The 27939-nt window shown below is 36.1% G+C and overlaps 1 protein-coding gene across 1 annotated transcript; it reads right to left on the bottom strand.

Moving 5' to 3' along the window:
• Window positions 1-322: 322 nt before the first annotated feature.
• LOC112047912 (synaptic vesicle glycoprotein 2B-like) lies at window positions 323-16366 on the bottom strand. The gene is made up of 11 exons (XM_052883997.1): window positions 16318-16366; window positions 14099-14260; window positions 13213-13375; window positions 12346-12463; window positions 11750-12061; window positions 10989-11137; window positions 7614-7737; window positions 6793-6927; window positions 4518-4663; window positions 3716-3843; window positions 323-3089 (listed from the first exon to the last, which is right to left on the bottom strand). Exons 1-11 carry the CDS (start codon window positions 16364-16366, stop codon window positions 3013-3015), a joined length of 1563 nt encoding a protein of 520 aa, XP_052739957.1. The 3' UTR covers window positions 323-3012.
• Window positions 16367-27939: the final 11573 nt, after the last annotated feature.

Below are 27939 nucleotides of genomic sequence, written 5' to 3'. Positions count from 1 at the left end.
CTGATCACATTCTACAACCGGGAACTAAACATTGGATTGAGATCCATAATCCACGCATTATTTCCACGGACCGCCACTATATACCCCGAGTAGTTCGAGAATCCATTGAAATTCGAAAATACAAAAATTTCAATCGGGAAGATGGTTTCAAACTAGCCAGCGAGTGGAACCCGGTGGTAGAATTGTGCAAACCAAGAGGGCGCCGCGATACGCATAATAACAAAAGCGATGTCGTGAGTGTGGTTTGCCTAAACAGCCAAAAACGCGAGGTCGTTGAAAAAAGAAAAAGAACAAGAAAGAGGGTAGATCGATTTTGCCCCTAACAGCTGACTTCACTTCTCATCTCGCAACTTCAGTCCCGTCGTGACCACGATCCATGCAACTGGGTCGAAATATCGACAATAAAAATCTCGTCGTTTTATCGTGGTATGTACCCGTTTAAATATCATTCATAATGAACAACCACGAAATAAGTTTAAAATCATGAGTTTTCTTTTCATTGTTTTAATATTAAAATAATTAATATTCCGATACGAATGTACGATGTAGAAAACCAGTCGTAGTAACCAAACGTTGACTTATTATTTTTTTTCTGTTGACTTATCGGAAGTTTTAAATCAGGTTTCTAATGCTAAGCAGGCTCGTTTGCAAAATTAAATAAATTCATAACAAGTATTCGCCGTCGACAAAACTTAGCGAAATCTTAGAATGTCGACTCCGCTATGTAGGTTATTTTGATCATAGAATAATAATTCTGTTTGCTTTTGATTAGATAGATTTCCACAAGTTTGTAATAATTAGGTATCAGCGGCGTAGAGTACATACAGGCCGATTCCCGCCGGGTTACCTTTTAAAAATCCATACATACGAGTACATATTCAGTATTGTAATATATTTAGTTGGACCACCAACAAAATTATATTATGAACACATACAAAATACTTTACAAATAAGGGTATCTTAACACATATAATTTTACTTATAGGTAGCCACGTGATATTAGGTCGGAGTATGGCCGACTAGTTTCAAACCCATACGGGGTCCTTAGTCATGAGCTGGTTCTTGCATCGTATGGGTTCGAAACTAATCGGGCATACTCCGACCTAATATCACGTGTGTTTTAGCCGTGTTTCATAATCAATTAATAACAACAAAAGAATAAAAATTAAAATTATAACAGTATGGCTTAATTAATTAATTATACATTGGTAAAATAATAAAATGGGTAAATTAGGTATTTTTAACACGAGAGCTAATATTACAGATTGAAATATTGAACGGAGCTCTTAAGAAAAGTTTTTAGTGAATACATATTTTTGAAACCGAAATGTGTGTGAATTTTCATCCTGCACCTAACAATTTAGCCCGCTTCCATCTTTAATGCATCGTCACTTACCATCAGGTGAGATTGTAGGCTAGGGTTAACTTCTAAACGAAAAAAAACAACACGCTCCTTCAAAGTTATCCGACTTCCATCTAAGACGGTATCGTCACCTATCATCTCAGTCATGGGGCACTAAAATAAAAAATATCTAAGTACGAGTATATTTTGATATGTGTCTACCTACTTGTAATAGTATCTGCTAACCCAATTCTATAAACAGAAACAGATAACAAATCAATTAGAATTCAATCAAATGCAATTAAAAACGCATCTAACAATGACTTCGATTTTACTGTTTGTAGCTAATTTGATTTACTGGTTTTCTAGACTCACTGAAACTCAAAAACAGTATTTCAAAACATGTATGGTTTCTGCACTTTTAAGGCAAGAGTGAATAGTCATCTTAGAGGCAAACGTGCTCCAACCTAGACCTCATCATTGCTTTCCATCTGTCATGACTGTAGTCACATATAAACGTTTATTATGAAAAAAATTTTGACTGATTCAATTTTTGTTGTTTCGTATTTCTCATAAAAAGGTGTGTGTGAACAGTTGCAAATAAAAGACCGAGAACAACAGTTAAAAAGCAAAAAATCAAAAACTGATTATTTAAACTTGATATTTCGTTAAATATTAGTTTTTACATAGGAATTTAATTATCGCCTTTAATTCAACACAAAAGAACTAACGGAACACGATATGGAGAGAGGTAAACATACAGAAAAAGGATTTAGGAAATTCAAATACAAAATTGAAGTACATATTTGCACTTGCTATATTTCACATAAATAAACATAATTACATGTCAACATGCATGTTTTCTATCGTATTCTGATTTTTATAAAATTGCAGCATAAATATTGCGGCCTTTAGGACATCATTAAAACGAATTTATTTTTACTAAAATATTTGATTATAAAAATAGTTAACAATGATTTTTTATCACTTAAATAAAGATTAAATTAATGTGTGGCTATTAAGTAATTACTGCCCTCGCCTCTAGAAGTTAATGCATGCTTTAGTTTCAATCACCTTTAATGTAGTTATCTTCAAATCATGAGTAAATGGGGATTTTCTAGACAAATACGTTCTATCTTATAATCAGGCGCAATAGAATCAAAGCAAATAAAGTATTTATGCTAATGTAAATAGCGATCGGGCCAAGGCGGCAAATACCATGATTTGACAATTGGAAATAAAAAAATATCCAAATGCACACGCCTTATAAAACTCATTAGACATCATCTACTACAAAAAGTTGCTTCTTCAAAGTAATGTTGATTACTCGACCTCGATTGGTAATTATTTATCACAGATGCTCCTTTCGAAGCAGTGGTAGCTTATCTTGATTTTTTCGATAATTTGAAGGATGTAAATATGATTAAAATAATTTAATTTAAAAATTATAATTGAAATAGAGGGACTACAAATTTTCTTTCGCCCCGAGCGTGCCGCACTGCCTCAACGGAAGCACTGTTTTCAAATTTATCCTATAGCTGTGGATCCTACCAATTTAACGCATACCAACAGATCCTTCTTCATATACAGAGATCATTCTCCCTACACGTATTCTCCATCCCACTAGCACTATTAAGTCTACAATTTCTATACACTGATAACTAAAAAGTTTACGTCGATACAGCATCTGTAGAACCTTTCGATCTTTTAACGTCGTTTGGTAGAAGCGTAGCGACGAAAGCGCCAACTGAAAAAAATCACAGTTTTTATGGTACCCGGCTTTTAAAAGAACATCACATTCACACAAAGCGTCTACCTTAACATCAGACGTACATTATATATGCATAGGTACATATTCTATAATTTCATCAGCTACATAATGGGCCCAAACAACCAGGCACAACTAAAAACATGTATGATAACAAACAGAAACTAGATGAAGGTCAGAATGTTGAAATTGCAAGTGGAAAGTCGCAAGAGGAGAAGAAGACCAAATAAGAGATGATTGGAGTGTGTAAAACAGGGCATATTGTGTCTAAAGGGAGTGAATGAAGAGTTGACAAATAATAGAGGCGAATAGATTTAAGTTAAGTTAGATAAGGTAAACTCCACTTAAACGGGATAAAGTAAAGGATAAATGAATGAATAAAATAAAGGAAAGGATGATGAGGTGCTGGATGAGCTTGGTGAAGAGGTTCTAAACTTATTCGATCTCGAGATCTTCTCGATTAAATAATTAAAACAAAATTAATGTTATTTTTCCCTTGCTACTTATAGATCTGTCTCAATAGATTTCTTTAATCTATTGAGACAGATCTAAGAGTAGTAACTGCAGCGGCATTATCCAAACAAACATAAAGACTAAAAACTCACCAAAAGTAAGTGCAGCGAAGCTATAAAAGGCGACTTGACAGTTAGTCGTGAGCAGGTTCTTGATGACATTGATACCCACGAAGGAGCTGACCCGACCGACCATCAGAGTTAGACAAACTGCCATCGCCCTAGAAGAAGCAACTCATGATATGAAAAGTAGAAGGAAAATAAATTAATTTGACGCAAACATAAAATGGCTCAACCAGGCGATAAATTGGATCAACGCAGAAATCAAGCCATTATTCTTGCCACTATTCCACGTAGGCATGATTTATATAGCTATTGGGATAAGATTAAAGCGACCTGCCAGGAAACTTTGAATCTTTCCAGTACATTGACATTGAATGCTTTAATTTTACGCAAAAATTTTACGCCGATCCTGCTCAGCAAAGTGCGTTATTCGATCAAAGATTCAAAGCCTGCCTTCATTCACTGTTCAAATGTTTGAAGCGTTAGATCTTTGTGTTCTGAAACTATAAAATATCATCATGAACAACTCATATTCGGCTCACAGTTCAGCTCGTGTCTCCTCTTAGAATGAGAGAAGTTAGGCTGATAGTCCACCAAGCTGACTAAATGTGGATTGGCAGACTTTTATACAAAGGTTCAATTGTTAGTTTTCATCACGATGTTTTTCCATTTGAAGTACGTGATATATAATTTCTGAAAAGTTGAAGGTACATGTCCGAACCGGATTTGAACTCCGAATCAAAGGTAATGTTCATATCAACTGGGGTTTAAGCCGTGATAGCTTAAACTCTGTGTAGCGCCGGCATAATGGTACGGAAGATAAAATACCTACTTGACATAAGTGGGGAAGACGTCGACGCTGAAAGTGGAGATGAAGCCGAAGTTGACGGTGCCCATCAGGTAGACGATGAAACAGCAAGTGCTGAGTATCCACGAGTTGGCTCCACTGATGCAGAGCCCGGCGATACCTGCTATCAGCTGCAACACAAACGACCATGGACATTATGTATTTTTTGTGTGAGTGATAACTTCTTATGAGAGGGTAACGTAACGTAACGCGTTACGGCGCCACTCTGTCCGGATTCCCTTTTCTCACGCATACGGCAGCAGATTTAAATTATTACTTTTGTCGAGCGCCCTCAGACCCACACGTTTTTTTAATGCAAGATAGGCTTTTGTTTGACCGATCTAACCTCAAGATAAGTGTAGATATAGTCTACGATAAAACACACTGGCCTAGAAGATACACAGACTTGGGAAGGATATTTCGTGGGTATTCCAAACTCTAGTCATGCGTATGAGAAAAGAAGACTCAAATCGTTTAGAGACATCAATAACATAGAGATGAAAACCCACCCGATGTATTGCAGTGTGATGGTCGAAAGAGGAAGGTGGTAAGTATACCTCCCGAATACACCCTCCAGAATGTAAATCTAAACTAATCCAATCTATATCTGAATCTAAATCTAAGTCTGAGTCTAAATCTAAAACTAAATCCAAATCTAAATCTAAACCTAAACCTAAGCCTAAATCCAAAACCAAACGTAAGCCGAAACTTAAACCTAAACACCTAAACCTTAACCTAAATCTAAATATTCTAAAAAAGCAGAAGGTCATTCACACTCATGATGAATTCTCGAGAACCGCTAAACAAACAAAACTGAAATTTGGCAGGGAGGTAGTTTATAGTTAATAGACGTCCACTAATATCGGACTAAAGAACTGTCACATGGAATCGAAGTGCCACCGCAATAAGCATAGTTCAGCCCAGATTCAAAATATTTATTCATGACCATGGACTTAACATCTTTCACTCCTATAAGAAGGGAGACCCAACCGTTCAAAAGATCGTTAAATAAGGCTGATAATAGTGTTACATGGTTAAAGGAAGATATAATAATGACTTAATTAAAACGACATTTAGTTATCGAGTTATATATTCAAGATTGGTAAAACGAGTAACGACTATTAACTAATCGACACGACATGACAATGAAAGTTACGTATAGAGACATAACAATGACTTTGACATTTGACGTTCTAATAAATTGGACACCGATCGTATCACTTTCCGTTATACAAAAAATAAAAAGTTAACTAAATTGTAAGCGTTTACGATTGATTGTTCTTTGTTTTTCTGTTCTCATTTTTGTTTATTATTTATTTATTTTTTTAATATTGTATATATAATAAAAACCAGTGCACAGTAAAATCAACTGTGGTTTGTGTTGCATCATGGTTAGGCTGAATTTAAATATAAAAATTAAATTAAATTAAATTAAGTTGTTCGATAGTCGGCCAACTAAAAATTGTAAGTGAGCGGGCACCATAATACTCCTAACAATATTGATGATGCTATCTCAAGAACTGATCTTTTGTTTTATTTTATTGTAGGAGGAATCATGGTTGACATCCAGGTAGTCTGGATGACGAAGCTCGACTTCACCGATACACGGCGCCCTACGGACTAAAACCTCCTACATTCACCGGCCTTCCTTCTCGGTACCGATGTGACATTACTTCGGGAAGGGGTTGTCTTTTAGGCATCGTTCCTTCGTTGCCGCTTCCATTTATCTTGCACCCGTCTGCCTATAATACAATGGAGCATTTCTGCGCCCTTTCTCCGCCTATCTTCGCTTGCCAACATGTATGGAACCAAGTTATTTTTTGATAGGGGTTCATAACTTCCGTGTGCTCTATTTCTTACGTTTTCGAACTCTACACTCAAAAATGGCGTGGTTAGGTTTTTTTTTTTTTTATTCTTTACAAGTTAGCCCTTGACTACAATCTCACCTGATGGTAAGTGATGATGCAATCTAAGATGGAAGCGGGCTAACTTGTTAGGAGGAGGATGAAAATCCACACCCCTTTCGGTTTCTACGCGGCATTGTACCGGAACGCTAAATCGCTTGGCGGTACGTCTTTGCCAGTAGGGTGGTAACTAGCCACGGCGGAAGCCTCCCACCAGCCAGACCCAGACCAATTAAGAAAATCTCAATCGGCCCAGCCGGGGATCGAACCCAGGAACTCCGTCTTGTAAATCCACCGCGCATACCAGGTCAAAAGGTGAGTCTTCTTCAATAACAACAGGCAACTCGAGCACTAACCTGTACACCGATAACCATACGTTTCCGGCCCACGTAGTTGATGACGGCGCTCAGTACGATGTTGACGACGGCAATCAGCATGCTCGACACGAACACGGTGAGGAGAGCGAAGGAGTTGAGACTGCAGTCGGTGCTCTAGAATCAATCTCCATCATTAACAAACCATATTCGGCTTACTGTCGACGAGTATCCTCTCAGAATGAGAAGGAATAGGCTAATAGTCCACGCTAGCCCAATGCAGAGAGAAAGGCAACACACGTAGAAATTTAAGAAAATACTCATTTAAGCAAGTTTCTAAACGGTGTTTTTCCGTCACCGTTTGAGATACGTAATATTTAATTTCTTAAATCAATACATTTCATTAAAATTGTAATGTCTGTTTGTTATTTCAAAATAACTGTCTTCATAAACAAAACTAAAACACAAACAAACTTCTTAAAAACCATTGTCTGTAATGTCAGTCAGTAGTACTAGCCCTGACTGACTAAGGGCTAGTATCTAGAATGGCGGAACTGATATTAATAGGACTTTCACAGGAAGAAATACTCAGTTTTTGAGTTACATAGTAGGTTACTTTTTATCACGGAAAAATCTATGGTTCCCACGAAAACATACAAAAATTAAGCAATTTTAATACTATTACATACATACGGATCGATTGATAACTTTTTTATAGTCGATTGAAAAGGGTAATAAGTAAATGTTGATCTTTTAGAAGTATTTTTAGTATACTTGTTTTATTATTTTTGACAAGATGGACAGATTTTGATTTTGAAAATCAAAAATCGTCGTTGGTTTAATGTAAATGTACATTTACATACCTCAGTAACGGTTGTGTTTTGAGTTGACTCCAACATTTCACAGAAGGACATGTCTTCTCCCTTTTCCTTTGCTTTCATTATAGAGTCGGCGATAAATGGTAACCACACAACAAAAGCATTTGTTCTGGGAAAATATAAAACCACCATAAGTAGTACATTTTTGGATTTATGAATTTATAAAAAAACAACTACTCTAGTTCAGGTACATTATGTACCTGAACTAGAGTAGGTACTTGATGTTTTTATTTTGTACCTTTTCAACACTTAGTGCATACCCTAGTTAGAATATTTGCATTTAGAACATACCCATTTTTTAGTTAACAATTTTCACAAAAGCAGATATTATTATCAAAACTTACATACATTTAAATAAAGTATGTAATAAATAACATGAAACACGTAGGTAACAAGTTATTACATGAAATTTTCTTGAATTTATCAGATTTCGTTAGTTTTTATTTACTAAAATTACAACAGACAGCTCATTACAATAATTGAAAGTACAAATAAATTTACATTGTGTCAAGAAAAAATACATAATTACTTTGTAAATTGTAACTTACAAATGAAAAAGTAATCAAGATTATAATTTTAATTACTATCTACATTCACACGGATATGATGCCAATACAATGCAGTTTAAATATAAAAAACCTAAGAGTAAAACCACAGACGAAGTATATGGAACCATCTTCGCGGTGGAGACCCTTTTGGCTGGTGGGAGGCTTTGGCCGTGGCTAGATACCATCCTACCGGCAAAGACGTACCTCCAAGCGTTTAAGCGTTCCGGCACGATGCCGTGTAGAAACCGAAAGGAGTCTAGATTTTCATCCTCCTCAAAAATTCAAAAAATTCAAAATTCAAAATTCATTTATTTCAAGTAGGCTCAGTTTACAAGCACTTTTGACACGTCAGTTGACTATTTGTAAAGATTCTACCACCGGTTCGGAAGGCAGGTTCTGCTGAGAAGATACCGGCAAGAAACTCAACAGTTGCTCTTTTGAAAAAGTCATACAGTATTACAATTTACATTTGATAACAATTAAATTACAATTTCTTATAGTTTTATTTCCTGTGTGAAGGTGGAAGCTGATCCAATGGCCTCCAAGCACCTTTGTCGTTAAGGAACTCATCAATAGTGTAGTAACCTCGACTAAGTAAATGTTTTTTAACACATTGCTTAAAGTTGTGCATTGGCAAGTCCATCACAGTCTTGGGGATCTTGTTATAGAAGAGTACACCCAAACCCACAAAAGATTTTTTAACTCTTTGGAGACGATATGCAGAAATAACTAACTTATGCCCGTGTCTAGTAAGACGTGGGTTTAGATCTCCTTTTCGTTTGTACAAATTAATATTTTGTCTCACATAAACTATACTATTATATATATACTGACAGGCTACTGTTAAAATGCCTATTTCTTTAAACTTTTGACGAAGGGACTCGCGTGATTTTAGTTGATATATTGCTCGAATTGCTCTTTTTTGAAGTACAAATATAGAATGTATATCAGCAGCCTTGCCCCACAACAAAATACCGTAAGACATTACGCTGTGAAAGTACGCAAAATAAACAAGTCTAGCTGTATCAACATCAGTAAACTGTCTTATTTTTCTCACTGCAAAAGCAGCTGAGCTGAGTTTACCTGACAGTTTTTCTATATGAGCACCCCACTGAAGTTTAGAATCCAAGGTCACTCCCAGGAAAACTGTGGAATTCTCTATTTCTAGTGTTTCACCATTGATCATTATAGACTTATCTAATTTTATAACATTTGGTAATGAAAACTCAATACATTTAGTTTTCTTTGCATTTAAAAGTAAGTTGTTAACAGTGAACCAATGCGACACATGCGATATGGCACGGCTTACATCGTCGGAATTATCTTTACTTCTGTCACTCTTAAAAATTAGGGATGTGTCGTCAGCAAACAGTACTATCTCACAGATGCCGCTAACATGGTGTGGTAAATCGTTTATGTACACTAGGAATAGAAAAGGACCCAGAATTGAACCCTGTGGGACGCCCATTGTGTTAGAAAAACCGCGAGACTTTGAATCATTTATGCATACCTTTTGTGTTCTATCACTAAGATAAGAGGCGATGAGATCGAGTGCAACACTTTTTATGCCATAGTGGCTTAACTTAAGTAAAAGAATGTTATGGTCAACACAATCGAATGCTTTGGACAAATCACAAAATATACCAATAGCATTCTTAGCATTTTCCCATGCATCATATATATGTTTTAAAAGTTTAGCACCTGCATCAGTTGTACTGCGACCTTTAGTAAAACCATACTGTTCAGGGTGAAATAAATTATTTAAATTAAAATGACTTAAAAGTTGATTTAAAATGATTTTTTCAAAAACCTTACTAAGTGTTGGCAGTATTGTAATTGGTCTATAATTATTAACATCAGTTTTGTCACCTGATTTAAAAAGTGGTAACAGTTTGCCATGTTTCATTAGGTTCGGAAAGATACCCAAATCCACGCATTCATTAAAAATAATAGCTAAGTGCACTTAGCTATTATTCTCCTCCTAACAAGTTAACCCGCTTTCATCTTAGATTGCATCATCACTTACCATCAGGTGAGATTGTAGTCAAGAGCTAACTTGTAAAGGATTAAAAAAAAAAATAAATAAAAAAACCCTCGGGCCATGGAGTCGCAATGAAAAATTCACCGAATTATTTCGCCGCGGCTAGTTGCCTCGACTGGATATAGAAGGGCTGGCTCATTTTTTGCGCAAAGGATCAGCCTGTCTGTCCAGCGCGGAAATGCAGCCCGTATTCCTGCCACCATTCCGCGTGGGCATGATTTGTTTAGTTATTAGGAAAAGTTAACTTAAGTTCCCTAATGTATTCTTTCTCAATAAAAAAAAATAATTGTATAAAAAAATATTTTGGAATTGCTTTTTCAAATAAAAAATAATTATTTACCACCACTCAATAAAAAGTTATGCCTTAAAATTTATATGGGACCATCTTGATTTTTTTGACAAAAAAGAATTGTCAAAATCGGATAACCCAACAAAGACTTATGGTAATGTGTATCTTTATTTATATACATTAACACTCAATACAATAGAATGACGAATAAAATATATAAATTAAAACTAAGAATTACACAGTATATTAAATTTAAATTTATAATAAATAAAATAATTATAAAGAGTTATGGTTAGTTTTAAATTACAGTTATTGGAGACTAGTGTTATATGAACACGCATAACTTTTTACTGAGTGGTTATTTTAATTTAGAAAAACAATCCCAATTATAAATAAAAAAGTGTAGGAAAACAGGGCATAATTGTTTGTTTATCAAAAAATAGAAAGATAAAACCTTTTAAGCGTTTTGGACATATACTTACCCAGCATAAGCAATAACAAACATCACCGATATTAGGATAGTGTTCTTCAGTAGAGGCGGTTTCAGCAGAGGTATGGTCTGAGCCATGATGGATGAGAACATGCCTTTGGTGGGCACTCCTGTGTCTTCGCCTAAGTATACTGATGTTACCTGAAATATTTCACAATTACTAAAATAATTTTATTGAACTCTCAAACCTATATATAATTTAATTTAAAATGTTTATATTAATAATCTATTTTCAACTATCTATCTATTAAAAAAGTCCAGTCCTCCTATTTATGTGTCTAAACAACCGGTGGCTAGTGTTCCAATGCAACGAACTCCTCACAATACGCGCCTTCTCAAGGATTTAACTGCTTTCTGTGTAAGATCCTTGATCCAACAGTCAATAGAAAACTTTTAAAGGTGTGGGTTAAAGCTTTTCGCTACAAGACCATTGACTTATACGATTATCGGAAGAAAAACTATTCAGCAGTGCACATGGTGGTAATCTCGTGGACAAAGTAGACTTTGCTTATGAGATTTTTCACTTAGAAGTACACTTACTAAAATGATATTAGTATGCCCTAACAAATGTACTAAACAAAAATGCCTTTGAGAGTAGTTTAGTTAGACGAAACATGAAAAAATCTTCTTATAGCCTGCCTTGAAAATTTTGATCTCACTAGTACTGCAACTAGTTTTATATGAAACCGGATACCCAAAATTACTCTAGTAGTTGAAGAACAAAATAAAAATAGCGAAAATAATAAAACTCACTTCATAGTCTTTTGCCTTCTTCCCAGTATTTAAAGTAAAGATTTCTCTCAACACCTCCAAAGCATCCTCATCCTTGCCCATACGCAGGTAGTATCTGGGACTTTCGTAGGAGCTAAAGATGGCCATAGCAGCGACGGCACAGCCTGATGCGAATATCAGGTTCAGGAGCCGCCAAGATGAGAAGTAGATGTTCAAATATGGTATATAATAGGAGAACTCTAACTGTAGGACTGGAAGAGCTAAAACTGAAATACAATTATGGTAACGCAATAAGTTATACTTAAGGTAAATCAATGATAAACAGGACAATTCCTTTTATAGCTTGACCAGATAGCTTTGTGGAAGTCCAGTTAGACAGCAAGATAATATCTGACGAATAAGGATATTCTTGGACAATTGAAAACTGCTACCTCCCAAAACCACCATGGTACAAATTACACATTTCCCTTGTATACCTGCTTATGGTTGGATCATTGGCTGACAAATTTTCAGCCTAGATAGATATTCTTGAAAGCTTAGATATTCTTGAAAGCCTAGGCACAGGTTTTTATACTAGAAGCACTTTAAAACTATGAAATAGCAATCAACTCACCAGCCATAGTCCCCGTTGTGATAAGGTACATCGTTGAAGTTAAAGATACCATCATAGATCTTTTATGCTGCGGAGTGCACTCACTTAACCAGGATATGGATAGCGGAATTGTACCCGCTAACCTGATAAAGCAAATAAATAAGAGGTTATAAAGCAAAACCAAGTTAATCTTGAATCTGTCAAATATTAACATAATGGTTCCGAGACTTGGTCGCTTTGGGCTTCATAAGAAAGTTTAGAGTCACACAGCGGGAAATGGAACGAGCTATGTTCGGAATAACTCTGCGTGATTAAATCAGGAATAAGGAGATCCGCAGAAAACCAAAGTCACGGGCATAGCTCAACGAGTCGCGAAGCTGAAGTGCCATGGGCGGGGCACATAGTTCGAAGACCCGATGGACGTTGGGGTCGCAAGATGCTGGAATGGCGACCCCGCACAAGATAACGCAGTGTTGGTCGAGCCGTCACCGGGATTCGCTGCTGCATCCAGCGAATCTCTGCGACTCGCTTGATGTCATCAGAGCAGCTTAGGATCGGATGTTCAGAAGTCCCTACAAAAGGCCTATGTCTTGCAGTGTACTTCTATCGGATGATATGATGATGATGATGTTGATGAAGTTGTGAATAATTGCATTTCGCTATTATCAAAGTGACTTCAACCAGATCCGATAGAAAATCCTCAAGATAAGTTTCACTCCAAAGCATCCTCTGTTTTTCAAGTAGAATCTACTTATAAAAGCCATTTTTTAGTTTCGTCAACTCATAGAATTAAGCAAAATACTATGTACAGCAATGCAGCTTGAAAAATGCTTCTAAGGACCTTGCGCCGCCCGCGCGTGACGTCGCTATTGTCTGCAACCCATTGACTTACGCGGCAGAGGACATAATCTTCAGCACGCAGAATACGATCCAGTTGGTGGCCAGCGCCGCACAGGCGCCGCACAGGAAGGCGACGCACATGCTCCAGCCGAGGACCTTGCGCCGCCCACGCGTGTCAGCCAGATAGCCCTGGCAGTGCGACGTCGCTATTATACCTGAAATCGATTCAATAGTACGATGCTGAAACCGCGAAATAACTTACAAAGGGGTTATGCAGTAGTGACCTGTGATCAGCCACTTTGTAAGTTTCGGAAATGGTGTCACAGTCGGAAACCTATCTAAATTAAAAAAATAGAGTATGATGGTCGGAAAATATAATAGGTTCTGTTGAGTCATCGACAAATATTTAGTAAGTCATTATGGCAATATCATAACCATATCAGTCGAATGACGACTATTATAGTCGTAAGTAAGGACCTTAATACACAATAGTCCTGAATCGCCTTTAACCAGCGACACATTTACAGTGGAATTCATAGACGTTGCAGGGGCACCCCCAGGGAACCATTCACCCACTGAGTGTCTAATTCTCAAACGCATAGAGTTTAAATTCGACACTTAGCGGGTGAACGATCCTCTAGGGACGCCCCCCTAACGTCTAAGAATTCCACTGTTAATGTCCTTCGTCCATCTAGTGGGGGTTCGAACTACTCTGCGCTTTCCGGTGCGGGGTTGACATTCTAACACGATTAATTAAACTCAATCTCCTCCAGCTCTTCGAACTATGTGCCCTGCCCATTTCTGCCCAGTTCTTATGCGCATAACCTTTGATTTGATGCTTCCATTCTTTTCCTCTTGGTATCACGGTGGTTATATTTTTCGGTATAAACTCTGGCTCAAAGATAAATAGTCTATGATGCTCTACTGAACTTGTTTACCTAAAAGAGGAGCCCCAGCCATCAGTCCCTGCTGGGCCGTGGTGGTGTGAAGCTCGCAGGCGCTGGCTGGCACCAGGTACGCCACGGAGACCACCTCTAACGCCATCCCCATGATGAGGGAGAGGCTCACCAGGAATGCTAGTATGTTGAACTTGCCAAAACCTGAAAAACAAAGAATAATAGATTTTCGACTGTTTTTCACAAAACTTTAATAAACTAAGCAGCAATACCTTCTAGAGCCAACAAAACATCCTAAAGAATAAATTGTTTTGTGGCTTTATAACTTGCAGATTTCAGTTTCAATTCCCGATTCAAAAGAAATTCTTTATTTTAAAAATCACACAGATCGGAATCATGGATTGTTCGGTATGAACTGATGGAAGAAACGAAAGGCGAACTTTCCATCCAATTTCTAGGAATCGAACCTTAGACCTCGGGGTTTGAGTCCAATCCCTCAACCGAGGAGATTAATTTTTTTTAAATTTATGAATATAAAGCTTTTTGCTTTTAATATCAAAATACATGAATAATACGTATGAGATAACAGTCAAATCTTGTTCTTAAATGAAAATAGCTGATAAATACCATTATATACTAATTATAATATTAGGAAATCCTTGTAAATAATTATTATGTACGAATAGTAAATAAGATAGTGACATTACGACATATATTAAGCCACTCGTAACATACTTTGATTAAGAGTGTGTTATCTGAAATGTTTGGCATAGTAATCTAAGGGACCACCGTTACAAATCTGTGATTCTGTGATCTTATGATAAAATGTTGTCGGTAGTTACGTCAACTGTTTCATCTTTAAATAATACAGAAAGCCAGAAGAATAAAGAATAATGAATTAGTGGAAAACTGTTATAATTAATATGATAAGCCATTAATTTATGTTATCATCTGTACATTATTTTATAAAGGTAAGTTTCATGATTTTTTGGGGCTGTAATCTCTAGATCTATTCGTACTGAACCGTTAATAATTAAAAAAAATATTTCAATAAAAAGCCACGTTATTCGTTAATAATTGTGAGAGTCGTAAACTACTTTATATCACTGTATTCGCATTAGAACGGGAACTATGCGGCAGAACTCTGAACTATGGGAACTATGCGGCTGAACTCTCTGCGTCTGCTAGTTGATGTTAAAAAAAGCTGAAGAGTTTGTTTGCGCTTATTTCTGGAACTACTGGTTCAAAATATTTTGTTTTGGCCATATAACATTCCTCCAAAAATGAATTGGAACTGAACTGGAAAGTATTATTCTTCAAAGCTTCAGTTGCGTGCGCTGCGTGAACACGCAACAATCTTATAGCGATAATTTAACACTCACAAATAACGTGGGCTTTTGGTGGTAATAGAATTAAAAAAAATCGGTGCAGTAGATCCAGCGATTATCCCCTACAATACTACGAACTTTACGTCTTTATAATATTAGCATAGATTTGTAAGTATAAATAAAACCAAACCCTAGTAACTTTTATTTGTTAATCTAATTATGTACTCGAAACATGGACCTCCGTGGTACTGTAAATCACCATGGACGTGATCAGTAATGGCTAACCAATTAAAGATACAGTTTATAACAAAAAATACAATGTTTACATAAGGTGGACTCTTATACTATAAGTTTATTATCTCTGCTGTGTCTGTGTGGTGGGTCTCAATTTCATAACTCTCGTCGAATCAAATCCGTTATCTTTAATAAAATAACGTAGATTCTGCATAATTACACTTTTTAATTATTGACCTCTTATAATAAAAGGACGCACAATCATCTAGAAAATTTCACTTATAAACTGGCCAATTTTGCTTTGTCAGTTTTTAAGGTAAAGAAAATTATACCTTTAAAGGCCTTTAAATATAGTCCAAAATTCAATAAAATCCCGAATTCAGTGGAAATTCAACCCTATGGCTCGAGTTTAAGGTTGAATTTGAAAATGCAACTACTTGAATTGAGTGCCAAGAAGTTATGTTTGGCACTCATTGAGTGGGGACGTTTTTTGGTCGCTGATTGTGAATCCACTTTTTAATAGGAGATCGATGTTTTTAATAGATTTTAATTTGCGCCCGCCCACCCGCATTTAAGCAGCGTGGTGGCAATTTGCTAAGATTTTTCTCAATTGTTACCTACAATCTTCCAAACCGAGAGTAAAGTTACTACAAATAAACAGACTTGACTTTGTGAAAAAAAATTATTTATTTTACTTACCTGTCTTATTCAAAGCTTCCTCAAAACTTACAGAGTTTTTCGAAGTCATTTTCAATTTACTTGTTCGTTAAAATTTTGCCGAATTCTTTTGCAGGCACAAAAATTTTAAACTCTAAACGATTAATACTTTAAAAGGTTAAACTTCTTAACTATAACAGTTACATTTGGAACGAAATGATAGTTTATATCTTAATATTAATAAGCTTAATCTTCGGTAATTCAAACTATTCTTCCACCGATTTAAGTAACTACGTCATGTAATAATGTATCATTATTACTAGTAGAAACGTCGCCATTAAAAATCAAATTTTAATTTATGAATTATTAATTTTTCTTGCAAACAAATCCTAACGCACGTTCCAATTGGTCAAAAACCTTGAAGGTTGTTACAATAATAATTTTTTTTTTTGTAAATTGTATTATTATTTCAGTTTATGTTATTATATTAGTTTAATAAACGTTTAATCGTATCGTAATACGTTACGCACGACTTATTCCCGAAGAAGTTAAACACTGACTTTTTAATAGTTAAAGCGAATTTTAAATTAACACGGGAGATAATATGTTATTCTTATCAGCATATTGTTATACTGCGCAGCCTAAGCAAACATCTACGATGTTAGTGCTGACTTAATGTTCATAAACGGCTTACCTCTCTGTACCTATACAGGTACACATGATAATATAATTTAAAGTCATCTCTAAACATATGAATTAAAAAAGATAAGTGACAGACAACAGGCAGGTAAGCACAGTGGCATGCTTATAAAATCAAATAAATAAATACAATAGGACATTGGACGTCCGGGTGTACATTTCTAACGGCGAATACTTGCATAGACATAATCAACTAGCCATGATAATCCACCAACAGCTTTTTGGAGTTTACTTCTTAAGAATCGATTTTTCATATTATATAGCCCCCGGTATGAAAAAAATATAGGCAGTAAAATTCGATGAACGAATGACTGCGTTACGTTTTTGTGAGCAAACTATTCTGCGCACCTTTCACCGTGCGCTGCTGTGCACATGCGTGCGGGCGCGCACGCCGCGGCCTGCTGCTCCTCGGTTGCGAACCTTTCACTTTTTAGGCGTAAGTATAGAGTAATACATACACCTATTTAGACAGTCGATCTGAAAGAGTAAACTCCATTCGTTTTTTTTCTGATTGAGGAAGTAGAGTTTGGGCGAGCGCAGAAGCATCGTCTGATGAGACCCGGAGGCTGAAAGAAAAACAGAGCACGGAACGACTCTCTTATGACGTCTCCTGTGAGACTCGGTCATCATATCATTTGTTCTGGAGTACATTTTTCTTTCTCCGTCTCCTATTAAAATGGTTGAGGTGTCATTCGATTCGGAATTAAATGTAGATAGTTTTTTAAAAATTGAAGGCCCGCTCGCAAAAATTGCAATCGTTATAAAAAAGGAGACATTTAATTCTAACCAGACTAGACGGACGAATTTCTCCACGGTGGGTGATGATGATAATATTAATGAGAATGTTGTAATAACGAAATTCATGATAGCGCAACTAGATGTCACTAAAAGCGTTGCGGGGCGTAATCGCCTGCTAAAAAAAATATTGCAATATCACTAAACAGCTTATATTATTTGATTTTTAGGCGATTAGAAAATCGCCAATTTAAAAATTGCTATTAATTATTTTTATAATATCACATATAGCAATAAGGATAACTTTAGCAATAATGAAGTCGGTTAAAAACAGTTCTTCTAAATATCCGAATAGGCATTATTTTGTTTTATATCATAGGGATTAGGCAGCGTTCTCAATGAACATTCCAGGTAGCTTGATTTTTAACCCCCGACGCAAAAAGAGGGGTGTTATAAGTTTGACGTGTCTGTCTGTAGCGTCATAGCTCCCGAACGAATAAAACGATTTTATTTTAGTTTTTTTTGTATTAAAGGTGACTTACGGGCGAGTCTTCTAAAACATATTTAATCAAATCGGTAGAGCCGTTTAAAAGTTGTGGGGGTGAAAGTGGGGAAGAATAACCGAAAGTCTGCAAATATACTCGAGTGTGGTCTCAAATGAAACCGCACTGAAAGGGAATAATGATGACTAGATTGAGAGCATCTGCAAATATACTCGAGTGTGGTCTCAAATGAAAGCGCACTGAAAGGGAATATTGATGACTAGATTGAGAGTATCTGCAAATATACTCGAGTGTGGTCTCAAATGAAAGCGCACTGAAAGGGAATATTGATGACTAGATTGAGAGCATCTGCAAATATACTCGAGTGTGGTCTCAAATGAAAGCGCACTGAAAGGGAATATTGATGACTAGATTGAGAGTATCTGCAAATATACTCGAGTGTGGTCTCAAATGAAAGCGCACTGAAAGGGAATATTGATGACTAGATTGAGAGCATCTGCAAATATACTCGAGTGTGGTCTCAAATGAAAGCACACTGAAAGGGAATATTGATGACTAGATTGAGAGCATCTGCAAATATACTCGAGTGTGGTCTCAAATGAAAGCGCACTGAAAGGGAATATTGATGACTAGATTGAGAGCATCTGCAAATATACTCGAGTGTGGTCTCAAATGAAAGCGCACTGAAAGGGAATATTGATGACTAGATTGAGAGTATCTGCAAATATACTCGAGTGTGGTCTCAAATGAAAGCGCACTGAAAGGGAATATTGATGACTAGATTGAGAGTATCTGCAAATATACTCGAGTGTGGTCTCAAATGAAAGCGCACTGAAAGGGAATATTGATGACTAGATTGAGAGCATCTGCAAATATACTCGAGTGTGGTCTCAAATGAAAGCGCACTGAAAGGGAATATTGATGACTAGATTGAGAGTATCTGCAAATATACTCGAGTGTGGTCTCAAATGAAAGCGCACTGAAAGGGAATATTGATGACTAGATTGAGAGCATCTGCAAATATACTCGAGTGTGGTCTCAAATGAAAGCACACTGAAAGGGAATATTGATGACTAGATTGAGAGCATCTGCAAATATACTCGAGTGTGGTCTCAAATGAAAGCGCACTGAAAGGGAATATTGATGACTAGATTGAGAGCATCTGCAAATATACTCGAGTGTGGTCTCAAATGAAAGCGCACTGAAAGGGAATATTGATGACTAGATTGAGAGTATCTGCAAATATACTCGAGTGTGGTCTCAAATGAAAGCGCACTGAAAGGGAATATTGATGACTAGATTGAGAGTATCTGCAAATATACTCGAGTGTGGTCTCAAATGAAAGCGCACTGAAAGAGAATATTGATGACTAGATTGAGAGTATCTGCAAATATACTCGAGTGTGGTCTCAAATGAAAGCGCACTGAAAGAAAATACTGATGACTAGATCGAGAGTATAATTAATAATTTCATGACGTTCGGGGTTTTGTCAAAATTTTCAATTTTATGTTATTTCAACACCTTTAACTTTACCATTAGGTACAAAATAAGTTTTTCTCATGAATCACTCTATCTGTTGGTAAAAACCGCATGAAAATTAATTAATTTTGAAATACATGTATATCGTTATCGCGAAGCGAACAGACAGACAGACGCGATACAGATACAACAATAATTTGTTAATCTGTCGATAAAATGTATAGATAAAGCGTGCACGAACACATCTCGTGCTCTGATATGAAATATTTTTGGCATTTTATATGCATTAATTTATCATTCTTATTAATATCTAGATAACTAATCAATCGGGTGTATTTTTAGACTGCTATTTATTACCTGCACTTAATTATATCGACATACACTGCCGCATTCTCAAAAATACGTTTTCATTTTTTTCAGGACCTCGTAATCGATGACACATACTCGTAGGTCTAGACACACACACACTAAATAAACGAGGCAGTTAAATAAAACTCGCATTTTTTTAAAAAACATAACTGAAAATTAAGTAAAGTGATTGTTCAGGGTGGGCACCCGATAGGAAAAGTAATGACGTAATTAAATAATAAATAAGAGTTATTCCAATTTACAGGCCTAGTTACGTGTAGGTAAATAGTTGAGGTTTGCTTAACAGTATGCCACCAGGTGGATTGACGACATCAAGCGAGTAGCAGGGATTCGCTGGATGCAGGTGGCTCATTATCGTGATGTTTGGAAGTCCCTACAAAAGGCTTAAGTCCTGCAGTGGACGTCCATCGGCTGATATGATGATGGTGAACCAACGTACGTACAAACTTCCAGCTTCCATAATATTAATTAGGTATCGCACAATTTTGTTAGTGTGAGAAAATCTTTTTAATCCCGTGATCTATTGTTTCTCTATTAGAGTATTAAAGTGCTAATTGATAAGGATAATTGTTTGATAACGATAATCATGATAGTTTTGTTTGCTGATGACTCATCATCTATGTTTAAAATTATTAAAAAAGAAATTACTTTCGAAGATGTAATCAACTCTCTCAATAAAAGTAATAATAACTTAGTGTTTGATATGAAAACAGTAAAAAAAGGTAAAGTAAAGTGAGCAGTAAAGTGAAGCTTCTTCTTTTCTTCTTGAAAATTTATACCATATATAGATACAAGCCGACGCCCGCGACTTCGTCCGCGTGGAATTTAGTTTTTCACAAATCCCTCGGGAACCATGGATTTTTCCGGGATAAAAAGTAGCCTATGTGTTAATCCATGCTATAATATAATTTCAGCTAATTCGGTTCAGTAGTCGAGGCGTGAAAGAGTAACAAACATTCATATCATTAAAATCATCACTTTTTGCAAATCTCGGGAAACCATGGATTTTTCGGGATAAAAGTAATGTGTTAATCCAGAGTGAAATTCATTTCCATTCCAAATTTTAGCCAAATCGCTTTAGTAGTAGCGGCGTTAAAGAGTAACAAACATCCAAACATCCATACAAACTTTCGCGTTTATAATATAAGTAGGATAAAGTTGTACTTTAACCAATCGTATAAAAACTGTTTAATATTACCTCAGACCAATTATTGTATAGGACCTGCCTCGCTAGGCGTTACTTTTCTGCCAAAGTATATGATCAACGATCTAATGCGATTATAAAAACTATCTCTATAGAATCGATGTTAAATAGCTGTAATCATGTTCGTCGGTTAAAGAGCTCCGTAAAAATACCTTTTTGTGTAATTGAATTGTGGAAAAAAACGGGCAAAAACTTCTAGTTTAGTATAAGATATATACCAAATCTAAGCTCGTTTTCTTCAGAAAATGACAGACAATTTTGTTCGTGACTATAAGTGCGATACAGGTCCTTCTATAATTGGTCTGAGAATGTTACCCACCAGTTACAACTACGAAACGTTACGCGTAGTGTAGGGCACTACGCGTCCCCGTAAACTCGCATGAAAACAAGTGGATCTACTTTGAAGACGACAGAGGTAAAAGCTTATTCTGGCCATACCTCTGACGGTGTCTACCGTGCCCAGCTACTCGACTACTTCGTCGTTATCAACCCATATACGGCTCACTGCTAAGCTCGAGTCTCTCTCAGAATGAGAGAAGTAGCCAATAGTCCACCACGCTGGCCCAATGCGGATTGGCAGACTTCACACACGCAGAGAATTAAGAAATTCTTCTGTGTGCAGGTTTCCTCACGATGTTTTCCTTCACCGATTGAGACTCGACTCGAATACTTGAAAATACGTATTTTATATGGTAGTTGCAATAAATATCCATACTTGTATTATATCTAGTTGTTACGTTCTGATATACTATATTTGGAACTTATTCATAAATTCCTAAAATTTATTATTTTAAGATAACTAATCGATCGAATGTATTTTTAGACTGGTTTATTTATTATGGTATCTAATTATATTTACACATACCTACTGCCGCAGTTGACAACGGCGGATGCAGTTGGTGGGGCATGGGGCATTATGGGGTTGGTGGTTGGTAACAAAAGCCTGATTGAACCTAGGTCCATCTACTCATAGTTATTCGTTTGGTCATTGGTGGACAGATATTTTTCACCTGCCTACCTTTGTGGGGTCAGATATATACATATATACTAATATCATAAAGAGGTGAATTTTGTGGTATTGACGGGAGTAATTAAAAAATCTTTTTCTAATAGGGCAGGTCACATAGTTCGAAGAGCCAATGGACGTTGGAGTTCCAAGATGTTGGAATGGCGACCCTTCATCGGAAAACGCAGTGTTGGTCCCATTAGGTGGACCGAGAACATCAAGCGGGTTGCAGGGAGCCGCTGGATGCTACAAGTTCGAGATCGTAGGGCTTGGAAGTCCATGCAAGAGACCTATGTCCAGCTGTGGACGTCCATCGGTTGATAATGATGATGATGATTATGATGATGAATAGAGAGCCACGTTATTTGTGAGTATATAGAGCTGTGATAGCCGTGTAGATATGATCTCTGCCTTCGGTTCGAAGGGCGTAGGTTTGAATACGGACCAGAGCAAGCACTTCCAACGTTTCAGTTAGATATGTGCATTTTAAGAAATAAATATCACGTGTCTCAAACGGCGAAGGAAAAACATCGCGAGGAAACCGGAATACCTGAGAATTTTCTTAATTCTCTACTTATGAAAAGTCTGCCAATCCATTGGCACGCATTGGGCCAGCGTGGTGGTGAAATGTCTGAAGGTTGCACCAGGGGTGTAACTACCGCCATATAACCCGTATCAATGTTAATATGCATCCCCTGGACAGGAGGGGCCCCTTACGTGTGAAAGCAAAAAAAATCAAAATGTAATCCCACTTAATCAGGTGCTTTCCGGGAAAAAAACATACATAAAAACTGCTTATACAGTTTTACTTTAGAAATGACAGAAGTCATTAAAATCAATCTCTTTTTCCCGGTATTAGGTTCGCCCAAAAGTTGGAATCATCCTACATGGGTTAAGTGACTGTTATATTTACTTTAAGCAAGCATTTTTGTTTCTTTTGTGTGAAATCTTTTCCCTGGGAACCAACTAATTTTGATACAGGGCCCCTCCAAGGCACGCTACGCCACTGGCTTCCACCCAACGACATTATATTGTATAGACATGTATTTACGTATCATGAAAACGGCGCATTAAAAGTTGGTCCCAATGCTAAGCGGGGAGCAACTATTTGACAGGTTTCATATAATCTTCTGTCAGTTCCGTGAGCCGTGCAAATTACAGTGAACATCTAGACTATGTACCGTAGGTACAATGTATTGCTAACACCAATGAAGGTTCATGCCTCGGACCGTGATCGAGATTTTAGTCAGTTATAGTCTAACATCCGGTAGGTAGTATATAGGGATTTCCCCGCGATAAGTTATAGGTAAACCTAAAATCAATCATCGGATCAAGTTGAAAGTAGGAGACAGCTTAATGCTTCTTATCACAAAATTATCATTTAAATTAATAATAAAAAAAATAGACAGTAAAAAAATTACCCTCGATCCATCGATTTTAAAGATTATTGACTTAGAACTATAATAAAGATTATATTAAGTACACCGAGGAAATTATTACATTAATCATCCATGTCACCTAAAAATTCAATTCGTGAAATTTATGACAGTTATTTATAACAAAGTGCAACCTGCCCCCCTAGCCTAGTGGCATGTCGATTCTCTTTCTACTATCGCTAACGCTGCGAAAACTAGAAAAATATATAGGAATGGCAGATCTTGATCACGTGACCTTTCAATAGCAAATGTCATACTCATACATCTTTCTAGTTTTCGAAGCGTTAGCGATCGTAGAAAGAGAATCGACGTGCCACTTGGCTAGGGGGGCTGATAACCGGAAATGGTTAATATATGACGTAAGTACTTACTATTTAGAACGTTTAACAATCGTGCGTTATACATTGCAACTTTATTGAGTGAAACAAAATAATATTGTTCTTACAACGTTTGGTACATATATAAGTTGTCATAAAATTGTTTGCGTCACTTTTTAACCGACTTGAAAAAAAAGAGGAGGTTCTCAATTGGAAGCGCATGTTACTTTTATGTTACGTCATAACTTCGTCATATTATCAACAAATTTTGAAAATTCAGTTTTGTTTGAAATATATTTCTAGATTGGTCAGTGGTCTCATAATTTTCACGAAAATCGGTTTAGTAATCACTACATACTATAAAACAAAGTCGCTTTCTCTCTCCCTATATCCTGATATGTCCCTATGTTTGTTTAAATCTTTAAAACTACGCAACGGATTTTGATACGGTTTTTTTAATGGATAGAGTGATTTAAGAAGAAGGTTTACATGCATAATAACATCAATTAAATAGTGGAGAATAACTGTTATTTTTGAGGTTTCTAATGTGATGTCGTTAATAATTATTTTTTTTCCGCTTACATTGCAAATGCAGGCTGAACCCTATGATATTTATCAAAATTATATACTAAGTATTGCATACATTGTATATGTCTATATCTTATGGATATCCAAAAATAACATTTTTTTTGTGATTTACTTTTTACGACAAATAATGGCTAATTTTTGAAGCGATTTTAACCAATACAGTATTAATCCTTATCCAATTAAATGCCTTAAATACATTTTTCATTTAATATAAAACTATATGGCCCTTTACAGCATATGATTTAAATGAATATTTTACAAGATATTACAGATTTAAAAAATTGCGGGACGTAGTGTTTGCGGCGGTACCGTGCCTATAAATAGCGCATTAGTATCAGCATTACATACTTGCGAAGCCGGGGCGGGTCGCTAGTTTTGTAATAAAATAAAGAGAAGATTGGAGGAACCTACACACCCTCCGAATCGAAGGCATGTAATTGCATGTAATAGAGTGAATCGGAATACAATAACAGCTGATATTGTCAACTGTCATTGTGTCATCTTGTCATCATTGACAGAACAAGGATCGCTCTTTCTTGCCCGACGGTTGACGCTTTGCACAGCGTTCCAAGTGATATTAATTGTTAGTGTGATATTAATAAAAAGTTAATAAAAGGATTTTATTCTAAGAAAAGTCACAACAATACAGAGTTCATATCCACTGGGCTATCACGGATATAACAATATAGTTATCACCAAATATCTATAAAATGCACAATAATGACACGTGCATGTTATTGATAGCTACATGATTTAGCACAGTCATTGATAAACTTTTTGACTTTATTATTTATCATTACTAATGTCCACATTGTTGTCTGTCGATTTTAATGATTAGATTAATTGCGATGTATATCAATCAAGTTTTAATTGATAACAGGTTTGCTTGGACACGAGACCAGTTATCTATTATTATGTATTTATAACTTTATATGAAAAACATTTCACTTTTGATACTTTTTATATAACGGAACTAGCGGACGCCCGCGACTTTGTCCGCGTGGAATTCAATTTTTCACAAATCCCGCGGGAACCATGGATTTTTCCGGGATGAAAGCCTATGTGATAATCCAGAGCAAAATCTATTTCCATTCCAAATTTCAGCCAAATCGCTTTAGTAGCTGCAGCGTAAATGAGGAACAAACATACTTACACACTTACAAACTTTCACACTTACACACTTTCACACTTACACACAAACTTTCGCCTTTATATTATTAGTGTGATACGGGCGTTGCGGACTATTTCCCATTACTTCAAGGTGTTAACGAGTCCACAGGAGGAAAAAAAATAGTTATGCAGTTGCATAACTAATTTTTTTTAACTAAAAAAAAAACTTTTATTGTTTTCATACAAAGTAATTCAAATAATTCCGACTATCCATGTAACACACGCCTTTATTCTTGCATTTAAAATACGTAATCGTAGTGTTAGAACTGTCGATATCGACGAGATATCTGGCACTCCGCACTTCACTAGTAAGCTACTTCATGATATTTATCAATAAATAAGTTCGGCTAGATCTTAATATAAGGATGCGATATATATTTTACTTCGAAAATATTCATTTTAGAACACATGTTTCTTAAACATTTCAATTAATTTTTCATAAAGAATATAATCCAAGAGCTACGGGAAATATTCACGAGCACCCTGTATATTTTTATTTGTTTCAGATTACTCATTCCTACTCGTAACTGCATTCTCACCTGATGTGGCGATGCATTATAAGATGGTATACGCAGATGTACAAAATTACATTAACCCAATACCCATATCCCTGGTGGGTTTCTACGCGACATCCTGGATCATCCTGGAATTAATAACTAACCTCGACTGCACCAACCAACTTAGAAGGTATGTAATCCTTGGAATTCCTATTCCTAGCTGGAAATAAGACTCTCAAATTGTCAAATGAAAATTCTCCAATCCGCAAAAAAAGTCCTTTTTTTATTCATAATAAGTAGACTTGCGCTTGACTACAATCATGCCTGGTCAAAAGCAATGATGAGGTCTAGGTTGGAGCGCGCTTGCCGAAATGCCTATTCACTCTTGTCTTGAAGGTGCACAAATCATAAGTGTCAGGAAACACAGAAGCAGGAAGGGCATTCCACATCTTCGCTGTTCTTATTAGAAATGTCGATGTGAAACGTTTTGTGCGAGTCGACTGGACATTGACAACAAAAGGATGCCAAATTATTTATCGATTATAAAAGAACTGAAATAAACTAAAGTTTGCCAACATTTGCGACTTTTTTTAAATGAATAACCATATCGTTCAGCTCTGAAATACAACAATGCTTCTCAGTAGTACCTACTTTCTCAGGAATCTCTCCCACTAAAGCACAGTCTCTTACTCTACTAAATAATAAGGTAGGCGGCATATCTAAAGGTATATTGCAAACTAGACAACAAGACAGGAAACTGTTTATCGGAAAACTATAAAATTGTTGAATATCATCTATTTACCAAGTGCCTACGTCACGCGATTATGGTAAGTAATCGCTGGGGATTAAGATACGATCGATATTGGATGCTGATACAAACTACACGTAACTGATCAGATGATGACACCTGATATTTATCTAACATATTATTTTTAACCGACTTCAAAAAAAAGGAGGTGGTTCTCTATTCAACGTGTATTTTTTAAAATTCTTCTTTTGTTTGAAAGAGTAAGTATACTTTCAGATTGGCCCGTTTAATTTTCATGAAAATCGGTTCAGTATTTTGTGTTAAAATTAAAATAACGAAATTGCCCGTACTGTGGCGCTTTCGTTCATTATGCTAGGATACACTAAAAACAGAAAAATAAATTATTTTTAACAAAAAAAATCAACTGACTTCAAATTCTCTAAAATAAACTAAAAAGCGAAAAATAATATCGTATGTGCTACTTTCTGTTCACACTTTCCAGTGGACGGTAATCGAACCACCACCCCTTGGTTAAGAGTCCCCTTTATCGTTGAGCTATCTATATTTTTAAAGGCGGAGCTTCAACTTGCATAAATAATATTTAGGCATAACGGTTAGCCATTAATTCGTCAGCATGTAAGGCAGAAGTACGAAATTGCATGAATGGGCCGTGCATATGTTGTACGATGACGTCACGCACATTAAACGCCTATATCTTGAGAACTAATTAACATATCGAAATAATTCTTTCACGAGTATTTATATATGTCGGCGAGTGAGTTGTTTGATCGGTTAGCAAAATCTACGTTAATTATTGTAAGAATATTAGAATCAGGTTTCATGGAATTGGGATTTAATTATTTACTGTTTAAATAAATAAGACTGTGAAAGATTGATCACGTGACTCTTGTCC

The sequence above is a fragment of the Bicyclus anynana genome, chromosome 10 (assembly GCF_947172395.1).
Source record: "Bicyclus anynana chromosome 10, ilBicAnyn1.1, whole genome shotgun sequence".
In the NCBI taxonomy this organism is placed as follows: domain Eukaryota; kingdom Metazoa; phylum Arthropoda; class Insecta; order Lepidoptera; family Nymphalidae; genus Bicyclus; species Bicyclus anynana.
Note: the sequence above shows the minus strand (reverse complement) of the source record. Positions and strands in the feature narration are given on the sequence as shown.

Coding starts and splice junctions, on each gene's coding strand:
- LOC112047912 (XM_052883997.1), bottom strand. CDS start 16,366: ATGACTTCGAAAAACTCTGTAAGTTTTGAGGAAGCTTTGAATAAGACA. Junction 14,261..16,317: donor GGAAGCTTTGAATAAGACAG/GTAAGTAAAATA, acceptor TTTGTTTTTCAG/GTTTTGGCAAGTTCAACATA. Junction 12,062..12,345: donor TTATCACAACGGGGACTATG/GCTGGTGAGTTG, acceptor AAGCTATAAAAG/GAATTGTCCTGTTTATCATT.